Source organism: Amborella trichopoda, chromosome 4 (genome assembly GCF_054954075.1).
Source record: "Amborella trichopoda isolate Santa Cruz 75 chromosome 4, AtrichopodaSantaCruz75HAP2 v2.0, whole genome shotgun sequence".
NCBI classification, from domain to species: domain Eukaryota; kingdom Viridiplantae; phylum Streptophyta; class Magnoliopsida; order Amborellales; family Amborellaceae; genus Amborella; species Amborella trichopoda.
Genome location: NC_142339.1, coordinates 39,922,335 through 39,950,279, shown reverse-complemented (window position 1 = coordinate 39,950,279; position 27,945 = coordinate 39,922,335). Strand labels below are relative to the sequence as shown.

Sequence of the window (27,945 nt, the reverse complement as noted above, 5' to 3'; positions counted from 1 at the left end):
TTAAAAAGTTCAAATTAAATAGATTTCCATAATTTGCCCTAAAAATAACGTTACTTTTATAAGAGTGCTATAGGAGCCTAGATATATATATAGAGAGAGAGAGGAGTTTCTAGAGCTTTAGGCGAATTCGAGTTTGACTAATCATAGTAGATTCTCTAACCAACAAGGTCACCATTGCTATTTCCATCAACTATGGGAGCTAATTTCTACGCCTTATGAGGTGGCTGCGGCCCACAAGGCAACAAGAAAGGCCCTTCCACTCAAATTGTGGTCCAAAGCTTTTTCGAGAATTCGTATAAATTATTTTTCAAACTATTTTCAGCTCATTGATTAAAGGAAAGTCCAACATACTGACTTATTTATAATTGGGTCATAAATAGTTGTTCACGGAGAGACCCAAATTTACTGATCATCGATCGGATATGTGAACAGGTAAACAGCTCCCTTCCCATTATTCATGGCTTTTCTCTCTCCACTTCTTTTAATCAAATTATGAAGGTTTAATTGCCCTCTGCGTATTGTAGATTTCAATTTTAATTTTTTTTGTTAAGGTTCAATTAGTAAGAAAAAAGAAGAAGAAGAAGAGATTTTGGAGCTTAATCTGCTAAATCTCTATCTTCCTCTCTGCTCTCTCTATCAATTTTTCTGATTCTCTGGTTTTAGGTGAAACCCAAAAAGTTTCTTGCTCTAGTTCGTTTTCTAGCTGCTCTTTTGATTGTTGCGTTGTTGTTTGATGACTAGTTCATTGACATTCTGTAGTTTGTGGGCTATTCTCTCTTCATTTATCTGCTTTGAAACGAGTGTTTGTAAGTATGTGGGTCTTGTTTGTTTTATACACTGTGTTGATCAAATCCCAACTTCTCTTTTCGTTTGTTTTTTTTTATCTTTTGGTTGCGTTGATTTAGTTTAGTCTGTTACATGGGTACTGATAGCTGGGGAGTTTCCGTGCAGTCTCCACAGTTTTATATTGAAATCATTGAGAAATCTGAGTTTGGTAGTATCTGTCTTTGTGTTTGCTTGATAGCGCGGATTCAAATTTAAATGAGTGGAATGAGCAAATGATATTTTTGTTTTGGAGGATAGGCAAAGATTTGGGGTCTGATCAATCAATGAGAATTGATAGAATTGTTCATGGTTTCTGATAAATAAATGAAATTAGTGCAAAGTGTTGATGATATGGATTCATTTCGAGTGTGCTAATTGTATTTCTCAAGAGCATGGCATTCTAGCTTGGAATGAAAGGAAATCACTGGTACTATTAGATCCTGTTTTCCATTACCATGATACCTTACTTTTCCATTATCGTGATACCTTACTTGTTCACCTTTTGAATTTGCGACTTGGCTTATGCTCTATAAATGGATGTCCAGATCACAATCTCTGGTTCTTTAAGCCAATCAGTATAAAAGTGCCTGAGACCATGAAGTCCTTGAAATGATTGTAGTCTTAGGAGATATAGGTTCACTTTATTAGTTGACAGCATTAACAGGGCGTGCTAGGATGCTTATTATTTGCTTTCTCTTCTTAGTTTGCTTCGCTTTTTTTTATGACTATGTGAATCTTATTTCATGATTCAAAGTTTAAATTGCTGTTGCAGATTGTGATAAATTGCACCCAGGCAGCGCCATATAGCAGCACTTTTTTATGAGCTCAAAGGCTCAATGATCAACATATGTTAGAAGTAGAAAATTCGGGGAATTTATTTCCAAATTAGAACATATATCTCAAATTTCTTAATGTACAAGACAGCATATATCTCAAATTTCACAGTGCAAGACTGTTCACTATTTACTTGTGGTTTTAATGAGGGGCTTTCATTTTTTAGAATGATCGGCAAGGCTATTATGAGTTATGTAACATATTAGGAATGCCAGGTTACACGTATCGCTTCTCAATAGTTATATGTACATTCATGTGGCTTTTCAACTAATCAAATGGACGAGATATTGAAACATTGGCATCTAGTTTGCTACTAATCGAGAAAGCAGAGAATGTGTTCTAGTGGAAATTTATATTTTGCCCTCATGTCTCACAGCTAGCTAATCATCATTTAGATGTTCATAAGAATGATAAAATCATTAAAGTATCAATAAGTGTAGAGTGCTCGATTCGAGCGAATTTTATTTCATGGCATCTAGTTTGCTACTAATCGAGAAAGCAGAGAATGTGTTCTAGTGGAAATTTATATTTTGCCCTCATGTCTCACAGCTAGCTAATCATCATTTAGATGTTCATAAGAATGATAAAATCATTAAAGTATCAATAAGTGTAGAGTGCTCGATTCGAGCGAATTTTATTTCATGGAATTTTATGGAATCATTAAAGTATCATCGAATCATTAAGGTATAAGACATTAAGTGGGGTGAACATACCAACATTCATAGGAAGTCTGACATGAATGAATGAAACAATGCTATCTCTATTTTTAACATGACAGTCATTTCACATTATCTAAGCCCATGACATTCTCCCTCTTTATTAGAATAATTTCCATACTCGTGGACTCGAACAAATGTGCAGATGCATTTGGCATACCCCAGCTTGTTCTGTCATTGATGTTGTAACATTTATTAGAGGGAGGGTGGGAGAGATTCGGATTAGGTCACCTAGACTCTTAGTTGGAAAATAGGTTCTAACTGAAGTTCTAATTTCATAAGGTTATGAAGGATTCTCTTTATTAATATTTAGTGGGACATGAAATATAAAGTTTAAACTTTTATAGGAAATATTATGGACTCTGCAGGGTTAGGTAAATTAACTTTTTTTAAGAGATAAAAAGGTCATATAATAACTCCACACTTGTGGAAAAAATAAATATGATGGAAATTTGATTCAACAAGATATATATTTTCTATTTTTGAGAGAGTGAAAGTAGGAATACAATTAAAGAGATGTATATGTTACAATTGTCAAGCAGATAAAGGAGAGTAAAAATGGGAAACATATCAAATGAGAGAACACATGTCAGCATGGCATAGATATTTCATAGAGTTAAAGTAGTTAACATATTAAGAGATTACATGTGTCAACATGCTGTATAGTGTTGAGAGATACATGCTTATGCATCATACTTATAGTAGCAGTATAAATATTCTATTTATACTCTTGTTGGATCCTTGTGTTATCATGTGATGAAATTTAAATCATCCTGATAAAATTCTTATCATCCAGTTTACACTTTTAAATGCCCTTCTGGGATTGGGGAATGGATGATCCTTAACTCCATTCCCATCATTTGTTCCATTTTTGCTTGTAATTCATTCTTTTGCAACTTTTGGGATATACGGTTACATTTTTTGGAATAGAAATGCATCTTAAACATTATTCAGTAAACCACATATCAAGAGCACACTGCATCTTAAACATTATTCAGTATTTATCTTTTAGTGTTGAAGTTTGGTAATGCACATCATTTATGAAACTGCTTGATGTTTATCATTCTTTACAAGGAATATGCAAATCATGAGGGTTTAGGTTGTAACCTTTAGAGTGAAGTTAAATACAGTGGCATCGCATCATGTGGAAGTTTTAACACATTTCCCTTCAATTGTCAGTTTTAACATGAAGTATTTTTGTGGTCTATTTGATTATTGGCATCTTGTGGCTTTATTAATTTGTTCTGGATTCTTACAAGCAAGGTTGGTAATTTGTGGCTTAGAATTAGTTACTCTACTTGAATGTATTTTTTAAATAATTTCATTAGGACGAATATCATTTCTTGATTTGCTTCTAGACACATTGGATACCCCATTGAAGGATTTATAATTTGAACCAATCGGATGAGACAAGGGACTGGCAGCATGGCTAGCACCATATCAATAATCTTGACGTCTATTTAGGGACTCCCGGATTGCCTTCTTCTCTTGTATCTATCTCTCTTTTTCAATACGAATGTTAACAGTTATCAAAAAAAAAATAATAATCTTGACGTCTGCATTAAAGGAGTAAACTGTCGAACCAATAAATAATTTTGTTCGAACAAAGCCAAATAAGTTCAGAGAAAAGAACCAAATTTGCATAGAAAATTGACAATTTAAAAGGAAATGATTAACAGCACCCTCCTTGCAAATTAGGCGAATGTTCGAGAAAATCATACCTCTATTTAGGAGGTTATGGATTGAGAGTACGTTGTCAAGGGTCACTAGCCATACAAAATGCTTGCTCCATGAATATAACAAATCTTGTGAACAGCAGAGGTTCATTCTGTTGAGTGGATAAGGACTTGATGCATTGATTTTGTTGAGATCATTCCTTTACTGTAAGGTGCCCATATCAAATTGATCTCCCTGTATGGCTGAATGAACTCCTGCTAAGGTCACAATCTCTTCTTCCCTTTAGTCTCTCCTTAAACATGGTGTCCAACTTGTTGAGTGTCACTCTCCATTGCCCTTGTCCATGGTGGCAATTTGGTTCACTGCTAATCCAAAAACTTCTGCATATATTCTCCTGAGGCTGGTTTCCTATCCAATTATCCAAAAAGAATCTGGTTGGCCCTCCATTTCCTACCTGTAGTCTAGTGTTATTGTTGTAGCAAGAGCGGCTGTTTTCAATACCTTTCCATATATTTGAGTCTCCCCATACTCTGGTGTTCTTTCACAAGTCAAGGAACCAGTCCCTTCCCTTACTTACATTTCGTCAAGCTTTTTGCAAAGATGATCGGGATGCTGCTCCTCAAATCTTCAGTACCACTAGGTGAGCATGGCCTAGTTTGTCTCCTTAGCTCTCCTAAACTCTCCTAAACTCTCCTATTAACCAGTACCACTTTGGACTTCTGTTTTCATATTTCACTTCATTGAACAAGGGGACTTACTTTTTTCTCTGATGACCCAGAGTCCCTCATCTTCTTTTATGTTGTATTTGCAATTGACATTGGAATGGATCTGTAGACATGTAGTAAATAGGCAAGCTGGAGAATGTAGACATTATTAGTGTTACCCTGCCTCAATGACATGAATCTAGTTTTCCAGGCTGCTAGCTTCTTATGAAACCTCTCTAGTGTCTCCTCAATTGTCTTCTAGTTGGCTTTCCAAGGTAGTGGTAAACCCAAACGCTCAATGGGTAGGCTATACATCTTACAACCTACAAACTTTGAAAAGATTTTAATCTCTTCATCGGGAGCCAGGGTGCAGATGAGGGTAGTTTTTGATATGTAAGCTTTGATAGCATATGCAAACTTTGATACCGGATGCTACCTCAAAACACATAAAAAAAGCCACAAGCCCACATCCCTCTGCATCTGGTTAGCACTAGCAGCACAAAATAGCAAAGTCTCATCTGCATATTTTTAATGTGACAATACAAGGCCCTTTGTTGAGTCTTGAATCCCAATAGCATGCCTGAAGCATCCCATCCATCTAGCATTCCGTTAAATGATTCAGCTCCTATTGAATATAGAAATGGAGACAGTGGGCCTTCCTGCCTGGAACCTTTAGAAATAGAAAAATAGCCTTTTGGGCATCCACTAATTAAGATGGAGAAGTGGGCTGAAGACAAGCTTCACTCTACCCATTTTCTTCATCTTTCACTGAAGCCAATTAATTTCATTATATTGTTGGTATTACCCAATCAACACTCTTTATGCCTTTTCCAACTCTGATTTGCATATGATTCCTGGCATTTTGTCTCTGTACCTTGAGCATCTGCACTCATGCTAACAAGGCCTCATCAAATATTGGCATGTCTTTAACAAACACTGCTTATGGTCGAATAATTACTGGGGATACAACTGCTTTAAGTCTTGCTGACAGCACCTTCTCTATGACTCCCTACATGCTTCCCAAAAGGCTTGTGCGTCCTACATCACTGATATCTTCAATAGTTTCTCTCTTCAACACCAAGGTAATACATGGTGAATTCATTCCTTGATTGATTTGTTCTGATAAATTCTGATATCATGATAGTAATTTCTTCTTTTAGCACATCCGGTATTCTTGGAAGAAGGCTATTGGTAATCCATCAGATCCTAGTTCACAGTGAAGACTTCGCTTCAAATTTTGTCTTCATCAAAGGGCCTTTCAAGCCACTCCTTACTATCCTGACAGTATGTTGAAGGGGAGATTTCCCATTGCTTCTAGGCTGTTTCTCTTCTTTAAACGCTTCTTTGAAAGTGTTTTAACTCTTGCTCTTTCAGTCTCCTCCACCCCAAAGTATATTTTCCCCAACTATTGATAGGCTATGGATGAACTTTCTCCACCTTCTATAGTGGGCCATGACTTGGAAAACCTCATATTCATGACTCCCTCCTTCAACCGCTTAAGTTAGACCTTTGGTAAAAGTATATCTCTTCCATTTTTAGCCAAACTTGAACTTCAACATTGCCTTACATCTTCGCGTGCTTTCCTCTAGGGACCGTCCTCTTTTCTCCTCTATTGAGTCCAGTTATTTGGTTCCTCCCTTTACCCATTGATCTTTACCTGAATATTACTGAAAGACACTAATAGAATCCTAGGATATGCAAATGTTGGATATTGGGACAAAGTTGTTTGAATATCTTCTGGATGGAACCTAGGATATGCAAATCCCGTGTTAGATCATCTGTTTGCAAATCCTGAATCGGCAATTTTCATGTTAAAAAAGGTTGTTAGATTTTTTGTTATGATGAAACTTTCTTTCTCTCTCTCTCTCATATATTTATATAGTAGACTTAGGTGGGCTGGCCATGTGTGGCGTCGACCCAGTACAACACCTGTTAGGAAGTGCGAGTTAGTTCAAGTGGAAGGATTGAAAAGGGCAAGGGGTAGGCCTAAAAAGACGTGGTTGGAAGTAGTTCAAAAAGATATGAAGACTTATGGCCTCACTGCGGGTATGACCTTAAATAGAGCAAAATGGCAAACTGAGATTCGTGTAGCCGACCCCAATTAATTGGGAAAAGGCTATGATGATGATATATATATATATATATATATATATATATATATATATATATACGCACACATTGTTTTACTATTTCTACTACTACCCCCTTTCTCCTCCTTTCCCTTGTCAGATCGACAATGAAGGCATCTGAAATATTGTCCATATCTCCCATCATACTGTAAGTGCATTGTATGCAGCAAACCTCCTACCTGCTCTCTGGCCTGGAAAATTCTTACTTATTTCTCTGTATCAATTGAGTTCTCATAACCCTGATACCCTCATGATTGTTAGTACTTCAGGTAGATCTCATTTCTTTCCCGTCGTTCTGTCATGGAATGGTTTAAAAGGGCCTTACTTCCAAGTAACTCTCAGCACACAACGAGGACCCACATCCTGTTTCACCACTGGTGCTCATGGGTAACCCTTTTCCACCACTCTTCATTCCTATTCAGCAGCAGCTGTGCTCCTAACTGCTTTCATAATCATAATCTGGGTGCAATTGCTCATCCTGCATGAGACCAGTCCAGTAATATCTAGACAGACCGATTGTGTCTACTGTAAGTGGTGCCTGTACCATAGGATCCATAGACATGCTCAATTGCTGTTTGTTCCCTTCTGTAGCCTTCCCTTCAGATTTCTATAAGCTGCACACAGGCACGTACCATGATTTATATCTTCTCCTTGCTTGTAAATATAGCTTTGCTTCCATTATAGCTGAGCCAGAGACCCTTAAAATCTAGGCCATACACCATGTTGATTTCCATGCATGTTCAAACCGGCCTTTGACATTGAAGTTCTCTTTCACCTCTCCTTCTGCTGCTACAGTGCCCTTCTCTCGTATATCAAATTATTTTCCACACATTGTTGCCATGGATCTTTGACATTGAAGTTCTTGTCTTCTAGCTCACCTTTTTCTGTAATACTGCTCTCCTCTCGCTTCATCAAAACAATTTTGATCTCTGCTAACTAGGACTTAAGGATCTGTGTGTGTGCGCATGCGCGCCGGAACATTCCTTTTCCCATCGGGCCGTGGACAGCTGTTCTTCTTGGTCCCCCCCCCCCCCAAACAATGGAAGTATCCTTTAACATCTGCCTTTCAATAGCTACACACCATCAACCATTCTTTCTGTTGTTTTAAGATGCCGAGTATCTGACCTTTCGTTATCGGCTGGGAATTTTCCATAATGGATCATGTAGCTATCCTCGGCTGCATATTGGTCACCTGCTGCTGTAGCGTTATTCCCACTGTTGGCTGGGGATGCATCTCTTGGTCTAAGTCTGGACCATCATTTCTGTTCGTGGCAGTATAAGGTGCCCCAAGGCCCCACTTGTTCACATGTCCCTTTACGACCCACTTGCTCAATACTGTCTCTTTTGTAATTTTTTTTTTGTTTTTGTTTTTGAGAATGTTCACTTCTGCCTCATTTGTAGTTCAATTTGGAGTTCTGCCTCATTTGTAGTTCAATTTGGAATTTTGGAATTTCATTGGAATCTGAATTTGACAGTCCCGAATTGGTGTTAAATTGCATTTTTCTACTCATCTGGTCCACGTGAAGATATTTCATTGCAAGGCTAGCATTCCTTTCTCATCCATATCCTCTGAAGCTTTTTCAAATATCTATTGGATGCTGACTCAACATCTTCGACTTGTCTTGCTCAATTGCCCTTTCCGTTCTGCATTCTCACCTTTCTCCTGAAATTTTACTAAGGATTCTTTCGTTTTTCTTCTTTCCATTCTACGGCCTGCTGGAATCGAACTTTCTTCTTCTTTTCCATCTTCTTGAGTTTTGTCTTTGCCCATTTCTTTACTGGTTCCCTCTTGTATAAGGGGTCTTATTCATCTTCTCTGGGCGCTAGCTATTCATTGGGTGGCTCCTATACTCCTCCTCACTCCCCATCTGTCTTCCCAATCTCCCATTCAGTTTCAGTTCTTTATCTTCCCCCACCAAAATATGTTATCCCTGATTTCCACCTGAAATTTTACTGTGTCAAGGCAGTTTCCTGCTATTGTTTTCTGTCTAGTTAGATTATTTTTCTACTTGCCTTAGCAATCTCGCGAAGGACATCATTGGTGCATACAGAAAGAGGGACTGCCCCTAGGAAACCAATTTCTTCCTTGGGGTTAAGGAGGATGAGCATGATCCAGGCCATCATTGTTAAAATGCTGTCATTTCAAAATGCGTGCTGTTTCCCTTTTGGAACTCAGGACAAATAATATGTCTTCATTTTCGTGAGTTTTGCATATACTGGGGCTTACGTCTTCCAAACCTTTGTCTCCCATTCCTCTAGACCTTTTCTTCTTTTCATTCTTCAGTTTTGAAGTGTTTGGGTTAGCTCTTTCCTTTCTTGGATGATTGCTTCTCCAACCTTGACTTTGTTGGAGTCTTTGGCGACTTTTGTCATGCAGCCTTAAAGAGGCATTCTAGAAATTTCCGGAAAGGCAGTAAAAGGTTTTGGTCTTCATGGGCTCTGCTGATAAGAATGTTTGGCCAAGCTTCACCTGTTGTTAGGAGGTTCTATTGTAGAGCGTTGGGATTTACGGATGGATCCTGATGTTCCTCTCTCCCTTCCCTCCTCTACATGTCCCTATCTCTTGGCCCCAAGTTGAGACCATTAGTTCCTGCCTAGCCTCTCTCAGTGACCAAAGATTACTTTCCTAGCGCACTCAGAGACTGCCCTTTCTTTTAAACTGGTGCTTCTTTGGTCTGCAAAGTAACCATCTAAACCATCTGACCATTGAGTGTATGCTATCGAATACTGAAGGCAACAAAACTCTGTGCTTTGGACCTCATAGTATTTCTAGCATTTGTTATTGCTGTTATTGCTCACTTTTCTCATTCTATAAATATTTTTTGAGATGTAATTATGGAGTTTTAGTACTGCACTTACATTAGAAATTAGATCCTAGTAGACTTTTCTCTGTCATGAAAGATATATTGTAGATTAGGATGAACAAGTAAAAGCACATTTATGATTGAGGGTAGATAACATGTTTATATTGTGCTTACGTTGATAGAGTAATGATTAAGTCAAGTAGAAGGATTGGTAGCCTTTATTAGTGGATACATTTTCTCAACATCATACTTTTTTTCTCTTTTTCTAACAGACTAGTACGAAAGCATTTTTAATAAAAAATTACAAAAGGTTTATTAAAATAAAATTTTGAAAAATAGAATGGATACCCGAACCCCTTGTAAGGTAGACATGTCTCCCCTACCCTCTCCTCAAATAGCAAGTTTTCTTGTGAAAGTTTTGAATCTTGTGCTAGTTCCTAGTTTTCTTTAAACTATCAAGGATGTTGTCTGATATTTTCTATTGATAGCTCATGTGATAATAGTCCAGTGGTTTCCCAAGTAACCTAGCAACTTAAAAATTGGTCTGGATCATGTTGGCAATGCTAAATTAGGAATATTTGCCTTGTACCTCCCGTTAAACTTGTTTCCCCTCATGCATGAGCTAGAGCAGGGCTACTTATCCCCTACCTTCATAAACACCCTAGTATTTTGATCCTAGATGCCCTTCCAACATCGTGCAACCTAAGCTTCTTATTTGCTGAGGCTCTTGAAAATCTTCCTTTGAATTCCACCTATTCACCATCTCTCTTGCATTATTACCTTGAAAGAAACAACTCTTCGCTATCTCTGCCACATCTCTCTAAACCTTAAGAGTATTCCTTTTCTTCCTCAAATCCTCTCTAAAAGTCTTGTCATTTCTCTCCGACCATAGTTAAGGGAACCGCGTGGGTTGGGTGACAATCCAGCTCTGGAACCTCGATCCCAAGGTTCCTACAAGGGATCTTGTAGGGTTTCAATTTTGGGATCTCGCTCCCCAAAAAGGGGACCACGTTCCATCCATTAGTGAAATCCAGTTTCATTCCAAAATAGATCCCCACTCCCATCAACCATGGTCTAAGGTTTGGGTACATTAAAATCTTGGGTTCATTTTTGTAGGTTCTACTTTCATTAATGGATGATACTAGATTAGAGATTGTCATTGTCTGAAGTTCCATAATATGAAAATCCAGTTCTTTTTTTGCATAGCATGAAGTTCTAGTATTTTAGACTCTTAATTTGAACTAGGCATAGTCTAAAGTGACCCATTGTTTTATTAAGTCCTATGGTGTAAGCCATCCCTCTTAGTTGCGAGAATATATATGTCATTTAAAATCTTATATTTATGATGCCTATGTTAGAGTCTTAAATATGATTATAGTTGTGAGATGAGAATATATGCTTTCATATCAAGATTTTAAAAGCTTCTTTTACAGTCAGAGAGAGAGATAGAGAGTAGTTTATCTTGTCCTCTTTCACCTTCGGAGAGCCAGCCTTTGAGAAACAATGAAAGCAGAAGAGACTACATTCAAAGAAGATGACTCTTGCGTGGTAGGATTTTGGGTTGCTGGGGACTCAAAGGGAATGGTACATGCCAAACTTGTGTCATGGCTTGAAGATGTAGTGGTCATAAGAAAAACTGATTTATAAAGCTACATAATTAATCTGTTGTTATTCACGCAAAAATAAATAAATCCATTGTTAAGGGTGGGGGGCACTGTTAAGGGATCCCTAGTAAATAGCACTTGCAGACCTCTGGGCCAATCAGTTGAGAGCCTTGATTCCTATACTTGAAGAATCTTGATATTAGAACAGAAGGAACCCCGTTAAATGACATACTTAAATCTCGATTCCTTAATCAAGGGAACTCATACTAGCTTTTACTTACAACCTCTTTTTTTTGTTTAGTGGAGCTTCGATACTTGCTGTGCAAAACATCAAACCCTTGACATCGGATCTTGTTGCCATAAACCTAAGGATCTTGCTCCTTGTCTTGTTCATTGTATGGACGCCGATCCTAACCCCAGGGAGCTTCCACTAAAGTGCGGTTCGGAGAATCCCGAATTGTCCCACTTTCGATCTCGCTCCCGCCTCCAACAACTATGTCTCCGACCTAGGGTTCAAAGGAATAGTTTGGAAACATTAATAAACCCATTGGCTTGTGCGTTATATGCTCCCTTTGTGGCTGTCACACCCCAAGAATTTACAATACTGTTATTCCTGAGATGTGACAGACAAAACATATATACATCTATTGATAGGATAAATTTACAGTGGCGAGGTCTTACAAAGTAAATAAAGAAAGCTAGCACAACAACAGTATCTTTCAAAGTTGATCTTGACTAGCACTCAAAATGAATCCGCAGTTATCCTGAAAAAATGTTTACCATAGTTTGATGAGTTTGGCTACTCAGTAAGTGATCATCATAATCTCAAAAATAATCATGTTTGAAAGATATCAATATTTTCCAAAATGAGATCTATTAACAGAAATGCATCAACAGTTTCACTTTTAATAAATGCATAATTAAGTATAATCCGAGTAATTGAAATGCTTATAACACTTTTAACGGCAGTACATAATTCAAAGGATTTCACAAAATACCCTACTGGCGTCCCAAGTAGGTCACCTATATACCCCATTAGCGTCCTGATGGGTCCACTTAATCCCTATCGGCGTCCTAGATAGGTCCACTTGATCCCTGCAGGGCCACTTATACCTCACCGGCGTATCGGATGAGTCCACTTAATCCCTACCGGCGTCCCAGATAGGTCCACTTATACCTCACCGGCGAACCGGATGAGTCCACTTGCATACTTAAATTATTTCTAAATCTCTTAAAACATTCGAAAGCAGCAATATCATGTACTCAATATATCACTGAAATCATTAATGTGAATTTCACTGAAACCATTAATAACAGTCACTTTCAATAACATTTCTAAAATAACCAATCAAATATTTTGGGCTCAAATTTAGAAAGGTAGCAGTTTGTAAAGGCATTCTAGCATAATTGCCAATTTAATATGTATAGAAAAACTCTTATAAAAATTCAAGAATACGGAATTATCACAATTTATGGGATATCAATCCACAAATAAACATTTCACAACAATACTATAATCAATTGCAAAAATGTCAATTTTTAAATAATAAGGCAGTCAGTTGCACATGAATTTTACAATGTCTAAATATTCAAAACAGTAGAAAGAAATATCACAATTTTACTAAAAGCAGAAATATCACATTTATTTCTAACAATAGACAAGAAAAATAAATAAATTTATTTTTCTAATTTACAGCATTCAAAATTTCTAACATAGATAAAATATCACAATTTTTATTAAAAAGATTATTTTTCAAGATAATGAGGTCACGTGCGCATAAAATTTATCGCGCCTAAAATTCATGATAATAAGCAGAAATAATTATTTCATTTCATTTTTAAAAAGAATGGATTATTTTTCGAAACAATGGGGTCACTTACACACAAAACTTATAAAATAAAGATCCTGGACGGAAATATCACTATTTATTAAAAACAGACTATTTTTCAGGAAGACGATGTCACTTACCCACAAATGTTTGAGAGGGAGCTTCCGATAAAAAATTCGGTTCGAGAGAGGAGTTCACTGTGTTTCGACCAGAGAGATAGAGAGATCTCAAAATTTTCTAAGGTAGGAGTGCTCACCTCCCTTATTTAAATTCTTAGAACGTATTATTATAATATTTTATTACGCTTTACCTCATACCTGAGGTGTCGCGTTAAGCGTCTGCTTTCAACATACGAAAACCACGTCCGCTAAAAGACGTTGCCAGCTGCAAGCAGCAACTGCAAAGGCTGCAAACAAAAGCAGCAGCAAAAGTTTTAAACCAAATAAAAGTTTTTGAAAATAGTGATGGTCCCCAAGGACCATTATACTCAAACAGACCATCACCTATTTAAAAGCATCTTTTCTCTTTTTTTTTTTTTTTTGTAATTTTAGGATTGTTACATTCTTCCTCCCTTAAAGAAATTTAGTCCTCTAAATTTGTGTACCTGATTACTGAAAAAGATAGGGGTATTTTTCTCTGATTTCGTCTTCTCGTTTCCAAGTCGACTCTTCTCTTGAATGGTACTGCCATAATACACGGACCAAAGGAATCTCCTTGTTACGCAACACTTGCGCCCTTCTATCCAGTATCAAAATTGGCTGCTCAATGAAGGATAGGTCCTTCTTGATCGGTAAAGGTTCATATTTTAAGATATGGGTTGGGTCGGGCTGATATTTTCTTAGTGAAGATACATGAAAGACATTATGGACATTTGCCAATTCGGGTGGTAAGGCAAGTCTATAAGCGACACCTCCGATTCTTTTCAGGATTTCAAATGGTCCGATGTAACATGGGCTCAACTTTCCTTTCTTGTCGATCTCATAATGCCCTTTATTGGTGAGATTTTTAGGAAAACTCGATCACTTTCTTCAAATTCAAGATCTCTCTTTCGGTTATCGGCATAAATCTTTTGCCGACACTGAGCTGTCCTGAGCCTTTCACGAATTAATGCTATTTTATCTGTGGTTATCTGGACAATTTCTGGCCCCAAAAGCTTTCTTTCACCAATCTCGTCCCAACATATGGGTGACCTGCATTTCCTTCCATACAGGGCTTCATATGGTGCCATCTGAATACTGGCTTGGAAGCTATTATTATAAGCAAACTCAATCAGGGGTAAATGGTCATCCCAGCTTCCTGTAAGGTCAATAACACAGGCCCTCAGCATATCTTTCAAGGTTTGGATGGTCCTCTCCGATTGTCCATCAGTTTGGGGGTGAAAGGCAGTACTAAAGGTGAGTCTCGTCCCCATGGCTGACTGTAGTTTAGCCCAAAATTTAGAAGTAAACCGAGTATCCCTGTCCGATACAATACTGACAGAAACTCCATGCAATCGCACTATTTCTTTAATGTACAACTGAGCCAGTCGATCCAAAGTGTACGTCGTGCGAATCGATAGAAAGTGGGCAGCTTTGGTCAACCGGTCCACAATGACCCAAATGCTATCATGTCCTGAATTTGTTCTAGGCAAGCCAGAGACAAAATCCATAGAGATGTGCTCCCACTTCCATTCTGGCACGGGTAAAAGCTGCAACAACCCAGCGGGCCTTTGATGTTCAGCTTTTACTTGCTGGCATGTTAGGCATTTAGACACAAATAGTGCTACCTCTTTTTTCATATTATTCCACCAAAAGGTTTTCTTCAGGTCCTGATACATTTTAATACTTCCGGGATGTATCGTATAACGAGAATGATGTGCTTCTTCTAAGATAGCTTTCTTTACACTCTTATCATTTGGGACACAAACCCGACCTTTGAATCTTAGCAAATCCTCACTACATATAGAGAATTCATCTCTCTTTCCTTGCTTCACCTCTTCTATAATTGTTATAAGCTGAGGGTCTTTCTTTTGTGCCAATCGAATCTGTTGGATTAATTGGGGTTCCGCCTTAATGTTGACAATCATACTTACCACACCATTAATGGACGAAGTTGGATGCCAATCCACTATTTCCTCTAACAATCGCATTTCTTGGATCATTAGATGAGCTAAGACTCCCGTAGATTTTCTACTTAGAGCGTCGGCCACAACGTTAGCTTTTTCTGAATGATAGTGGATTGTACAATCATAATCTTTTAAGAAATCCATTCATCTTATCTGCCGCATATTTAAATCCTTCTGAGAGAAAGGGTATTTCAAACTCTTATGATCCGTGTATATTACGAATTGCTCACCATATAGATAATGCCTCCATATTTTTCAAGCGAATACTATTGCAGCTAGCTCCAAATCATGAATTGGATATTTTTTCTCATATTCTTTCAACTGTCTGGATGCATATGCCACTACTTTCCCATATTGCATTAATACACAGCCCAAACCTTTATGTGAAGCATCACTATAAATCACAAATCCCCCACTCCCCTCAGGAATCGTTAAAATAGGTGCTGAAGTTAACCGAACTTTTAGTTCTTGAAAACTTCCTCACATTCACTTGTCCATTCAAATTTACCATTTTTCTGTGTCAATCGAGTCAATGGGGTTGCGATTCGAGAAAATCCTTCTACAAATTTTCTGTAATATCCTGCCAATCTCAAAAAGCTTCGAATTTCAGTCACATTGCTTGGTTGTTTCCAATTAACAACTGCTTCAACCTTTGAAGGATCAACTGATAGACCTTCTTTTGATATGACATATCCTAAAAATGTCACTTGTTCAAGCCAAAATTCACATTTACTAAGTTTGGCATACAATTGCTTCTCGTAATATTTGCAATACCATTCTTACATGCTGCTCATGTTCCTTCTGATTCTTGGAATATATTAAAATATTATCGATGAATACCACAATAAATTTATCCAAAAAGGGCTTAAAGATTCGATTCATCAAATCCATAAATGCAGCCGGTGCAAACCTGGCCAATTCAGTAAACTTGGCCTCGTACTGTGCTACTGTCCTATTTCCTTGGATTAATTCTAGAAATTCCATTTCTTTTTGGTCTCGAATAAAATCTGGGAAATATTTTTCATTAAATGCCTCTAAAAATACTTCCAAGTCAAGGTTTTATTTTCTTTGACCAATACTCCTTTTGCCATTCGCCACTAGTGTTGTGCCTCACCTTCTAACATAAAAACTGCCAAGGCCACCTTCGTATCATCAGGACATTTCATAACCTCGAATATTTTTTCCAATTGCATAATCCATCCCTCGGCTTCCAGTGGGTTTACAGCACCCTTAAAAGAAGGTGGGTTTAATTTCTTAAATTGTTCGATATTGCTCCCACCATTTCCTGTAACTGACTGCCTGGGTGGATTGTTGTTTTCCATCTGATGTTGCATTAGAGCAACCATATTTTCCAAGGCTTTGTGAATTCCTTCCATATTGGCTTCAGCTATTCTGGATCCTGACTTTATCCCAGTCTGTACACACAATAAATGTGATTTTTAAGTACATTCTTTTTAAATTTCTTAAGGATCTTAAACCTATTGCTCTGATACCATAATTGTCACACCCCAAGAATTTACAATACTGTTATTTCTGAGATGTGACAGACAAAACATATATACATCTATTGATAGGATAAATTTACAGTAGCGAGGTCTTACAAAGTAAATAAAGAAAGCTAGCACAACAACAGTAACTTTCAAGGTTGATCTTGACTAGCACTCAAAATGAATTCGCAGTTATCCTGAAAAAATGTTTACCATAGTTTGATGAGTTTGGCTACTCAGTAAGTGATCATCATAATCTCAAAAATAATCATGTTTGAAAGATATCAATATTTTCCAAAATGAGATCTATTAACAGAAATGCATCAACAGTTTCACTTTCAATAAATGCATAATTAAGTATAATCCGAGTAATTGAAATGCTTATAACACTTTTAACGGCAGTACATAATTCAAAGGATTTCACAAAATACCCTACTGGCGTCTCAAGTAGGTCACCTATATACCCCATCAGCGTCCTGATGGGTCCACTTAATCCCTATCGACGTCCCAGATAGGTCCACTTAATCCCTGCAGGTCCACTTATACCTCACCGACGTATCGGATGAGTCCACTTAATCCCTACCGACGTCCCAGATAGGTCCACTTATACCTCACCGGCGAACCGGATGAGTCCACTTGCATACTTAAATTATTTCTAAATCTCTTTAAACATTCGAAAGCAGCAATATCATGTACTCAATATATCACTGAAATCATTAATATGAATTTCACTGAAACCATTAATAACAGTCACTTTCAATAACATTTCTAAAATAACCAATCAAATATTTTGGGCTCAAATTTAGAAAGGTAGCAGTTTGTAAAGGCATTCTAGCATAATTGCCAATTTAATATGTATAGAAAAACTCTTATAAAAATTCAAGAATACGGAATTATCACAATTTATGGGATATCAATCCACAAATAAACATTTCACAACAATACTATAATTAATTGCAAAAATGTCAATTTTTAAATAATAAGGCAGTCATTTGTACATGAATTTTACAATGTCTAAATATTCAAAACAGTAGAAAGAAATATCACAATTTTACTAAAAGCAGAAATATCACATTTATTTCTAACAATAGACAAGAAAAATAAATAAATTTATTTTTCTAATTTACAGCATTCAAAATTTCTAACTTAGATAAAATATCACAATTTTTATTAAAAAGATTATTTTTCAAGATAATGTGCATAAAATTTATCGCGCCTAAAATTCATGATAATAAGCAGAAATAATTATTTCATTTCATTTTTAAAAAGAATGGATTATTTTTCGAAACAATGGGGTCACTTACACACAAAACTTATAAAATAAAGATCCTGGACGGAAATATCACTATTTATTAAAAACAGACTATTTTTCAGGAAGACGATGTCACTTACCCACAAATGTTTGAGAGGGAGCTTCCGATAAAAAATTCGGTTCAAGAGAGGAGTTCACTGTGTTTCGACCAGAGAGAGAGAGAGATCTCAAAATTTTCTAGGGTAGGAGTGCTCACCTCCCCTATTTAAATTCTTAGAACGTATTATTATAATATTTTATTATGCTCTACCTCATACCTGAGGTGTCGCGTTAAGCGTCTGCTTTCAACATACGAAAACCACGTCCGCTAAAGGACGTTGCCAGCTGCAAGCAGCAACTGCAAAGGCTGCAAACAAAAGCAGCAGCAAAAGTTTTAAACCAAGTAAAAGTTTTTGAAAATAGTGATGGTCCCCAAGGACCATCATACTCAAACAGACCATCACCTATTTAAAAGCATCTTTTATCCTTTTTTTTTTTTTTTATTTTTTTTTTTTTTTGTAATTTTAAGATTGTTACAGTGGCCCTTAAACTCTGAGTGCCTTTTGAAAACATTCCCAAAGTCCTACAGCATACTTCCTTTTTATAGGTAGGTTAGCTGGTTAAAGTAGTTTGAAGTCAAGTCCTCGAATTTACTCAAAATGCAATAGTTTACAATCAGATATCCCTCTTACCTTAGGGACACCTTCTTCCCTTTCACCTGGTTCTTCATAAAAAACAAGACTACCCATGATATCTTTACCAAAGATGGGATCTTATTCATGTTCTTCATCAAAGTTCAGATCACCATCAAACATAGGATTACCAACTTCTTCATCTGGGCACTCGTCAAAGATTGGCAATGATACCCAATTTGTGACTTGCCGATTTTGGAAACAATGTAACGAGAATAAAGTCCCCACACGGTCGGCCTCTTCAAGAGCACGACCAATTGGTCATCCTCACATGCAATGAGATTACCTCTCCCTTGATTGAGCGGTGGATTAAAGACCATTGAACCTGACCGATTATCGAGATGGGATTTAAATCCTCTACTATCATGAATGACCAAACATCGTTCGAAGCACGTTGGGTGCACCTCGTGCACCAGTTCCTTCAACTTTCCTTGATTTGAATTGGTTGATGTCCGTCATACACCCATTCTTCAAATTTCCTCAACAAATTGTTGATACTTGAGATCTTCACGTATAGATCTGATGCTCTGAAACCATTAGCACCATCATGACAACCTCTTCCTACTCCTCTAGTAGCCATCATGCAAACTTACAGTGTCTCAGGTTATTTAGCCACGAGCCTGCTTTGATACCAATTAATGCAGAGAAAAGGACGTTTTGGTGATGCCAAACAAATTCACCATACCCCTTTATTTTCACAATAAAATAAAGGAAAAATATCTCTATATCTCCTATTTTTAGGTTTCATTTGACAATAGACCCAAGGTTTTAAAAGATATCTTGGGGCATAAAAATTGTAGATTTTATTTCTTTTAACCCCCTGAGCTAATTTAAACATGTTTTTTTAGGCAAAACAAATCTAAAAAGACATGCTTTTTCTAAAAGCCATCCTCCCAAACTTCTAGAGAGAGAGAATGGCTTCATGGAGGTGAAAGGTTATCGGGAGGAGAGAGAGAGTGAGAGAGACACAGGAAGAGAGAGAAAAAGAGAAGCTTGGGGTATATAAGTGAAGAGAGAAAGGATTGGGTTTCGGAAATAGCATGTCTTTCTCACATTTGTTTAGGTTAAAAAATAGGTTTAAAGTAGTCAGGGGGTTAGAAGATATCTTTTGAAACCTTGGGTTTATCAAGAAATGAAACCTAAAAATAGGGGATATGGAGATATTTTCCCCAAAATAAATTCAAATAATATATACTACATATTTATAGGCCTCTCTTGGCATATTACAGCACAGTTGATCAGTGCAAAATAAATGGTGGTGGCTGGAAATGAATAACAACTGAAAAAAATGACTATTTTGCTCCAGTAACTTTCTCTCTATTCAAAACGCTTAACCTTCAAAAAACCTCCTGTGACTTTCTCTCTATACCTTGCTAGGCGGAAACTTGCCACATATAATCTACTTCGGTGCAAAGCTTGAAATAACCACTCTTATCTTCTCTCTTTACAAATTCAAAGCCCAGAAACCACAAATCATGTGTTTTTCTATAGAAAGCACAATAAAAAACCAGAAACTATTTATTTTTCTATAGACTCACAATCAACCAATACCATGAATCTGCGATCTATAATATCATGTCCATAATCCTCATTAACATGCAGTTTTCAAATATCTTATGTGTCTATCAAATACTTGCAGTGTTGCTGTTGCAAATGCCTTTGCCACGTAAGGAATTTTAGTTCTTGTTATCCATGATGCTTCATATTTGTAGGTTCTGATGTTACTGGAATTTCCATATGATATACCAGTAATTAGAGTGTTTTTCCCCATCGATCAAGTTCCTATATTTTTAGAGCTCATTTTTAAGCTCTTCAAGTGGAGAAAGATTGGATGCACTTACTGGTTGATGCTTGGAATATTGTATTTCTTGAACTGTTGCTCAATAAAAGTTGAAGATACATTGGGAAGGTTTTCACTGTTTTTGGAATGGGATTTAGGGTTTTGGTGGATTTTTAAGGCTATTTTTCCTCTCTGTTTGATTCCCTAAAATTCTGAATATGAACAAAAAGGGATTTGAAACCACCTGTTATGATATGAGCTTTTCATTCATAGAGTGAACTCTTTTTATTCTGATAGCCTTCACTAAAATGCACAAGTATTTTCTAGTGCAAACAAATGATGTTAGCAGGAACAAAAATACTTGATTACAGAAGCAATGCCTAAAATCATGGAAACGAAACATGAGAAACCCCATTGAGAAAGCAGAACCCAACTGCGAATATAAACCCAGACCCAACTTTTGGTGGGGCCATCCAACATACATATTCAATCAACCAAAAAACAAAAGGAAAAAAATGATATTGAGTGCCTCCCAAATATTGTATATACAATGGCAGAAGTTTTCCTTCATAATCACTAAACCCGTTTCTCACAACTTGAAAGCTCTCAAAAGAATCAATCATCAAATCCAAGATCTCTACAATCGAACAGCTCTCAATTATTCATCTGGTTTGCTAAGATGTTACCTCTCCAAATTGTTCCTAGATGCCTGTTTCTTACCCTTCTTATTTTTGGCCTTGTTAGCCTTCATTTTCTATTCTTCTTATCTGCATCCACCCAAGTGTAATCTGAGGGTATATGAAAAGGGTCAGTATCATCCCTAATATGGATTTTGGAGCATTGAGCTTCACTCGATTGACCTTGACTTCGCCTCATCGATGATACCCATGAGCTGGATAGTAGGCTTGCTAGCTCATTATCTTTGGTTTTGGAGTCCTGAAAATGTGCAGGGCTCGAAAGTGGGTTGGAGAGCTCTTCTATAGGAATGGCAACCTTAGGCCCTGGAATTTCTTTCTCTCAGGGATACTTCGTTTTGGACGTATGATTATGGGTCCTCAGTTCTTCTTCTTGGGTATGGTTCAGGTTGGAAGTGTGGTTATGGGCCAATTCTCAACCTGTAGAGAGAGAAGGGTGCCCTCCCTTAACATAGAGAGTGGAGCTCAACTAAGAGAGCAAAGTCGATCTGCATCGCATCCCATCATTCTTTCTCTCTCTATTCTCTCTCTTAACTCTCTCTCTCTCTCTCTCTCTCTCTCTCTTTGAAGTGAAAGTGTGGGAAAAGTTTAGTGGAGGTTGTTGAACGGTAAACTTTTCATTTTCTCACATGTCATAACTATCCTTTGTTTGGCTCGGTCCAACTTTTATTTGACTTCCCAAATCCATGCGACATATATATCAATACGTTTAGTTGTATAGTTAATTGGGTTTACATTTTGGTAAACCTTTCTATGTGGTGCCATCCACATATGAAACATATGTAACTCCTATTCTCAGTCGTCTGATATGGATGACTGGGATAGCTTTAATTAGAATGTCGCGCCTACCATTGTTTACTTTTTTGTCCTTTTCTATTTATTCTTTTTCGATATAATTATCTTGAGATGAAATTTGAGGTGTTTCCCATCTCACTGGGGTGCACCTAATAAAATAGTAAAAAACATTTTCAATAATAAAAAAGACCAAAGTACTCCTGTAAGCTACATAGGTATTTTGGTCTTTTTTATTATTAAAAATATTCTTTTAATATTTTTATTAGGCTTGGTCCAATGAGAAAGAGGAACATGCCAAATTTCATCGCAAAATGATTTGTAGAAGAATGATTAAATTTCAAGTACTTGACGTCGTCCTATCAATATCTGGCAATTAGAGGCGAATATGTGACATTATGATTGACGTTATCCTAACCATCTATTCAAATCTAACAGCTGAGAATTGCCGTCACTTGTATTTTTTATGTGGGTGGATTCGCATGGAAGGGTTCCCCAAGTACATCATCATCATCAGCATCATCAACGCCTTTTCCTAGCTATTTGGGAGTCGGCTACAGGAATCCTAGTCTGCCATTCTACTCTATCAAGTGCTATATCTTTAGTGAGGCCATAAGTCCCTATATCTTTTCTCACTACTTCCAATTATATCCTTTTCTCCTACCCCTTGCCCCCTTCCACTTTACCGGCTTGTGCCTCCTAACAGGTATTGTACTGGGTCTGCATTGCTCATGGTCAGCCCATTTAAGTTTACTTTCTTTCATCTTAGTGCCTATTGGAGCTACACCTAAGTTCTCGCGAATGTATTCATCTTGAATTCTATCCCCAAGTACAAATTGGATAAATTTCATTTATTGTAAAAACCCCACAAGTAATTCCCCCTTGACAAAGAAAATAATGATGCCGACAACTTTCCCAAACCACCCCTAAATTCTACTAAAGAGAAGTCTCTAAAAATAGGCCCTAAAAATCTAAAAATTATATACCTGAAATTTAATAAAAACATTAAAAATACAAACCAGCGTGTCTTGCATCATGAGGCGTTTCCCTCTTTTTTGTCAACCGGGCTCAACCTAAATTGAGGTTGCAGCCCTTTGGTGAGCTCAAAAATCTAGCCGTGTAAATTTTTTATGCTGTTATAGAGATTGTATGGATTCAATACAATTTAATGGATAAGGGAGTGAGGCTCCAGGGTGGTGAACTTGTTCAAGGTTTATTTCCTGCTGTTTGAATCAAGTGGCTTGTTGGTTGCATTTATCATGGGCAAGAGGAGGTGCGTCAGTCGGCAGATAGGTGGAAATCTATTTTTAGAGGCTTTTTGTATTTTGCATGGTCGTTAGGTCGAGGTGCTACATAAGTCTCTTTAGGCTCTCTAATTCTTTATTTTTTCTTTTCTCATCAAGGACAATGCTCATGGGTAAATACATCATCAACAGCAGCTGCATTGAACAATTAGGTGGCATATTCTTTTCTCATCAATCACGATGCTCATGGAGAAATGCATCATTAATAGGGGCTACAATGAACATTCGGAGACATATTATGAATAAGGTTCCATTTGGTTCTCAGAAAATTAACTGTGTCAAATTATGAATAACAACTGCTACATAACCCAGTAAATAAGTTCTCACTGGGAAAGGATTTACAAAGCACGCCTCCTTATGACTCTTGTGATGTATACCTAAGATCATGAAAAAGAATAATGTGAAAAATATACTTACTGAAGAGTGAAGACTAGAAAGAATCAATCAATATAGAAATAAAAAGATATTAAGATTACTGTGCAAGCTAGGCGAAGATCGGGTATCCAAATTCACAGTCCATAGCCACTGTTTTGTTATTGTCAATGGGCCATACAGGATATTATGTTAAACTTAGGGGTTGCTTCTATCTGCCTCAGATCCAAAAATTTTTCATTTCTCGTAAAATCCCCAGTGAGTGAAAGATTTGATTTAAAAAGCTCACTCTTCTACTTATATACTATATCCATATTCACTCTTTGTAATGTTGTTTTGGGTTTTTAACTTTACATTGTTTCCTCAGGAATGATTAATCATCTTAAAATAGTGAGGACAGTAAACAACAGATTGCCATATTTATCATTTGGATGCTGCTAATTGGCATTCATATGTGTTGTCATGTGGTAAAAATCACCTTTTGTATTGTTATTCCCCTTAGTAAGGTGTTATTTGGTGCTGCATGCTTAATGAATTTTTAAACTTTTATTTCCTTATGGATCCATATTTGATCAAAATATCTTGCATTTATATACACTAGGGGCAGCTGTAATTATATTAGAGGCATTTGTCTCATCATTAATTTCTTTAATATCTTCTTATGCTTAGGTATACAGCAGTGGTGGTGACTCCAACTCATGCGTCACAATGGAAGAAAGGGAAAATGTGGAGGGGAGTGTGCCTACTAATCCCTCTCAGCTCTCTCCATCATCTTATGTGGAGAAACCATCTTCCGCATCAGAAACAGTGAACCCCCCATTGGTCAATATAGACATTGAGGATCAGAACTCAATGTTAAAACAATCTGTATTAGAGATATCAGCTTCACAAGCTCCCTCTGGTCCAGATTCAGTGGTGTCAAAGCCAAGTACAGAGGTTCTTGAGCAAGAAGTTAAGGATGCCAAAACTACTCAATCAAGTGTACATAGTGTTTTATTGCCCCATCCCTTGGACAGTGAAAAAACAGAGGCAAAGAATCGGAACACAGATTCTTTTTCTTCACAAGCTCCCTCTGGTCCAGATTCAGTTGTGTCAAAGCCCAGTGCAGAGGTTCTTGAGCAAGAAGTCGAGGATGCCAAAACTACTCAATCAAGTGTACATAGCATTTTATTGCCCCATCCCTTGGACAGTGAAAGAACAGAGGCAAAGAATTGGAACACAGATATAAAAGTGTCTGTATTAGAGGTATCAGCTTCAAGTGCTTCCTTGGAATCAGATTCAGTTGTTTCGAAGCCAAAATTAGAGGAATCAAAACAAGCAGTTGAGGATGCCAGAACTCGAGAATCACTTGTACATGATAGCTCATTACCCCATTCCTTGGATGATAAAAGTGATGAGACCAGCGAAATTTCAGTTCAGCTTGGAAAGGATGATGGCAAGCTTCATATTGATGGTGTTATAAGTATTGATATTTCCAATGATACAAGTGCCACCAAGGATTCTGTGCATACAGTGTCTGGTCAGCCTTTGGCAGATGTGTCTGTCATAAAGAATCAAATACAAGAGCACACTACTCTGCCCTCTGAGAATGTAAAACAGAGTGATCAAGTTTTGTACAGAGGCCTTGTTGATACCCGAGCTCCCTTTGAATCTGTGAAAGAGGCCGTCACCATGTTTGGAGGAATCATCGATTGGAAGGCCCATAAGATTCAGACCATGGAGGTACGTGTTCTCTCTCTTTTGTTTGTAGTTTATTGTAAGGAAGAGCATGTTATAGCCTTGTGGACTATGGAAAAGCATAGTCCATTGGGCTTATGACCATTTGATGAAATGATGGAAGTGATGAAGAGATGGTGATATGCACTATTGGGGTTAAGTCCTCTTCTGGTGAGTCCCCCTTTCTCCATCGCTGACCGTCTTTTCATCAGATAGTCATAATGCAAGCGGAAACATGGTTTTCATACTCCATTGGACTATACAAAACGTTTTACCTTTTTTTTCTTTTGTTGGAAGAGACCATCCTGAAATTTCCCTTATGCTTATTTGTCTGAACTGTGCCTTCTGAGCCTCATACGAACATGGAAGCTTTTCGTTGTTTAATTTGTGATGTTGGGGATTGCTTGTTTCTTCCTTTTCAGAGGCGTAGGCTTGTTGAGCTCGAACTGGAGAAAGTGCAGAAGGAGCTTCCTGAGTGGAAGAAGCAACTGGATATTGCAGAAGAAGCAAAAGCAAGCATTTTGCAGGAGCTTGACAGCACCAAGAAGCTCATAGAAGAACTCAGGCTCAATCTTGAAAAAGCACAGACTGAAGAGGAGCAAGCCAAACAGGATGCCGAGCTCGCCCAACTTAGGGTCAAGGAGTTGGAGCAAGGGATCACAGAGGAGGCAAGTGTGGCCTCCAAAGCACAATTGGACGTTGCGAAAGCAAGGTATGCAAGTGCAGTTGCAGACTTGAAATCAGCAAAAGATGAGCTCGAAACTCTTCGAAAAGAATATGTTTCATTGCTCAAAGAGAGGGATGACGCTATTAAGAAAGCAGAGGAGGCTACATCTTCTTCCAAGGAGATAGAGAAGACTGTGGAAGAGCTGACCTTAGAACTTATTGCAACCAAAGAGTCCCTAGAGTCTGTGCACACATTGCATTTGGAGGTGGAGGAGCAGAGAGTGGCTGCTGCCATGGCTAGAGAGAGGGAGTCAAGGAAATGGGAAACTGAAATTAAGCAGGCAGAGAGAGAGCTAGAGAGACTCAACGAGGAGTTATTATCCTCGAAAGATATCCATTTGAAATTAGAGACCGCTACATCTCTCCTATTGAGCCTGAAAGCCGAGCTAGCTGCTTATATGCAAGCCAGGCTCAAGTCTGAAAAAGAGACTTCTGAACCGGAAGAAGGTTCAAGATCTGAACGAGAGGGGTCAGAGAAGGTTCAAACTGATGTACTTGCATCAATTGCTTCAACCCAAACAGAGCTCGAAGAAGTAAGAGGTAGTATTGAGAAGGCTAAGGACGATGTTCAGATACTGAAAGTTGCGGCCACGTCTCTCAAAGCTGATCTAGAGAGAGAAAAGGCGGCACTCACTAGCATGAGGCAAAGGGAAGGGATGGCATCAGTGGCAATTGCAGCTCTTGAAGCTGAACTGGACAGGGTGAAATCGGAGGTGGGGTTGGTGCAGGAGAGAGAAAAGCAGGCTAGAGAGAGGATGTTGGAGCTCCCAAAGGAGCTTCAGAGAACTGCTATGGAGGCAGACCAGGCCAAGGCTGAGGCCCAATTGGCTCGTGAGGGTTTGAGGAAAGTTACAGAACTGTCAGAACAGGCTAAGGCCAGCGCAAGTACAATAGAGAGCAGGCTCCAAGCCGCTATCAAGGAAATAGAGGCAGCAAAAGCTTCCGAGAAGCTTGCTTTGGCAGCCATTAAAGCGTTGCATGAGAGTGAGGCTGGTGGGGAACCCCTGAATGAGACTGGTGTAACTCTTTCTCTAGAGGAGTACTATGAGCTCAGTAAGAGAGCACACGAGGCAGAGGAGCAAGCGAACACCAGAGTGGCAATTGCTGTCTCCCAGATAGATGTAGCCAAGGAGGCAGAGTTGAAGAGTTTAGAGATATTGGAAGAAGCCAACAAGGAGTTAAGAGAGAGAAAGGAGGCACTGGAAGTGGCTTTAGAGAAGGCAGAGAGGGCAAAAGAAGGGAAGCTGGGGGTTGAGCAAGAGCTACGGAAGTGGAGGGCTGACCATGAACAACGTAGGAAAGCAAGTGATTCCCAAAATGCACAGTGGATTGGTAGCAATCAAAGGGTTGTGGAGGAGAGGAAGGAATCAAAGGCCTCATTTGAGAATTTGGGGAACGAAGCGGTATCTTTCGAACAGAAGGTTTTGACATCCGATAGCGATTTGGAGGGTATTGGGGCACCTAAATCGAAGTCGAAGAAGAAGAGGTCTTTTTTCCCTCGGATTGTCACGTTATTATCAAGAAGAAGGAACAGCAACTGAAACAAGGTGAGGGTGTGTGCTTATTGTAACGTTTACTTATTTTAATTAATTGTTACCTTTCCTTTTTGTTTTTTTATTTTTTTCTCTTGCATTTGTTGGTTGGGAAGAGATCAGAGGTGTAGTGTATTTGCCATTGAGAGTTTCAAGTTGCTTTGGCGAGTTTTATGTGCATATTTGTATGTGGTTGTGATGTATGATAACTGCTGGGCATTGTCCTCAAGTTGGGTTGTTGAAGAATAAAGCGTTAACATTTCATTCTCCACTGTATTTAGCAAATCCATGTATGGCTACTGACGCTCCTTTTACAAGTTGTTTGTCATTCA

General features: G+C 38.0%; 1 protein-coding gene across 3 annotated transcripts; it reads left to right on the top strand.

The window, feature by feature from the left end:
- The first annotated feature begins 109 nt into the window (after positions 1 to 109).
- Positions 110 to 27,884, top strand: LOC18423744 (protein WEAK CHLOROPLAST MOVEMENT UNDER BLUE LIGHT 1). Of its 3 annotated transcripts, none has more exons than XM_006828328.4 (3): positions 110 to 432; positions 24,309 to 25,361; positions 25,778 to 27,884. In XM_006828328.4, the coding sequence occupies exons 2-3, from the start codon at positions 24,348 to 24,350 to the stop codon at positions 27,620 to 27,622; spliced, it is 2,859 nt and encodes a 952-aa protein (XP_006828391.1). In that variant the 5' UTR covers positions 110 to 432; positions 24,309 to 24,347; the 3' UTR covers positions 27,623 to 27,884. The 3 variants fall into 3 exon arrangements, with proteins under 3 accessions (XP_006828391.1, XP_020531466.1, XP_088721343.1); XM_020675807.2 differs by having other exon boundaries at positions 412 to 498; XM_088865217.1 differs by having other exon boundaries at positions 412 to 806.
- Positions 27,885 to 27,945: the final 61 nt, after the last annotated feature.

Coding starts and splice junctions, on each gene's coding strand:
- LOC18423744 (XM_020675807.2), top strand. Junction 25,362..25,777: donor ATAAGATTCAGACCATGGAG/GTACGTGTTCTC, acceptor CTTCCTTTTCAG/AGGCGTAGGCTTGTTGAGCT.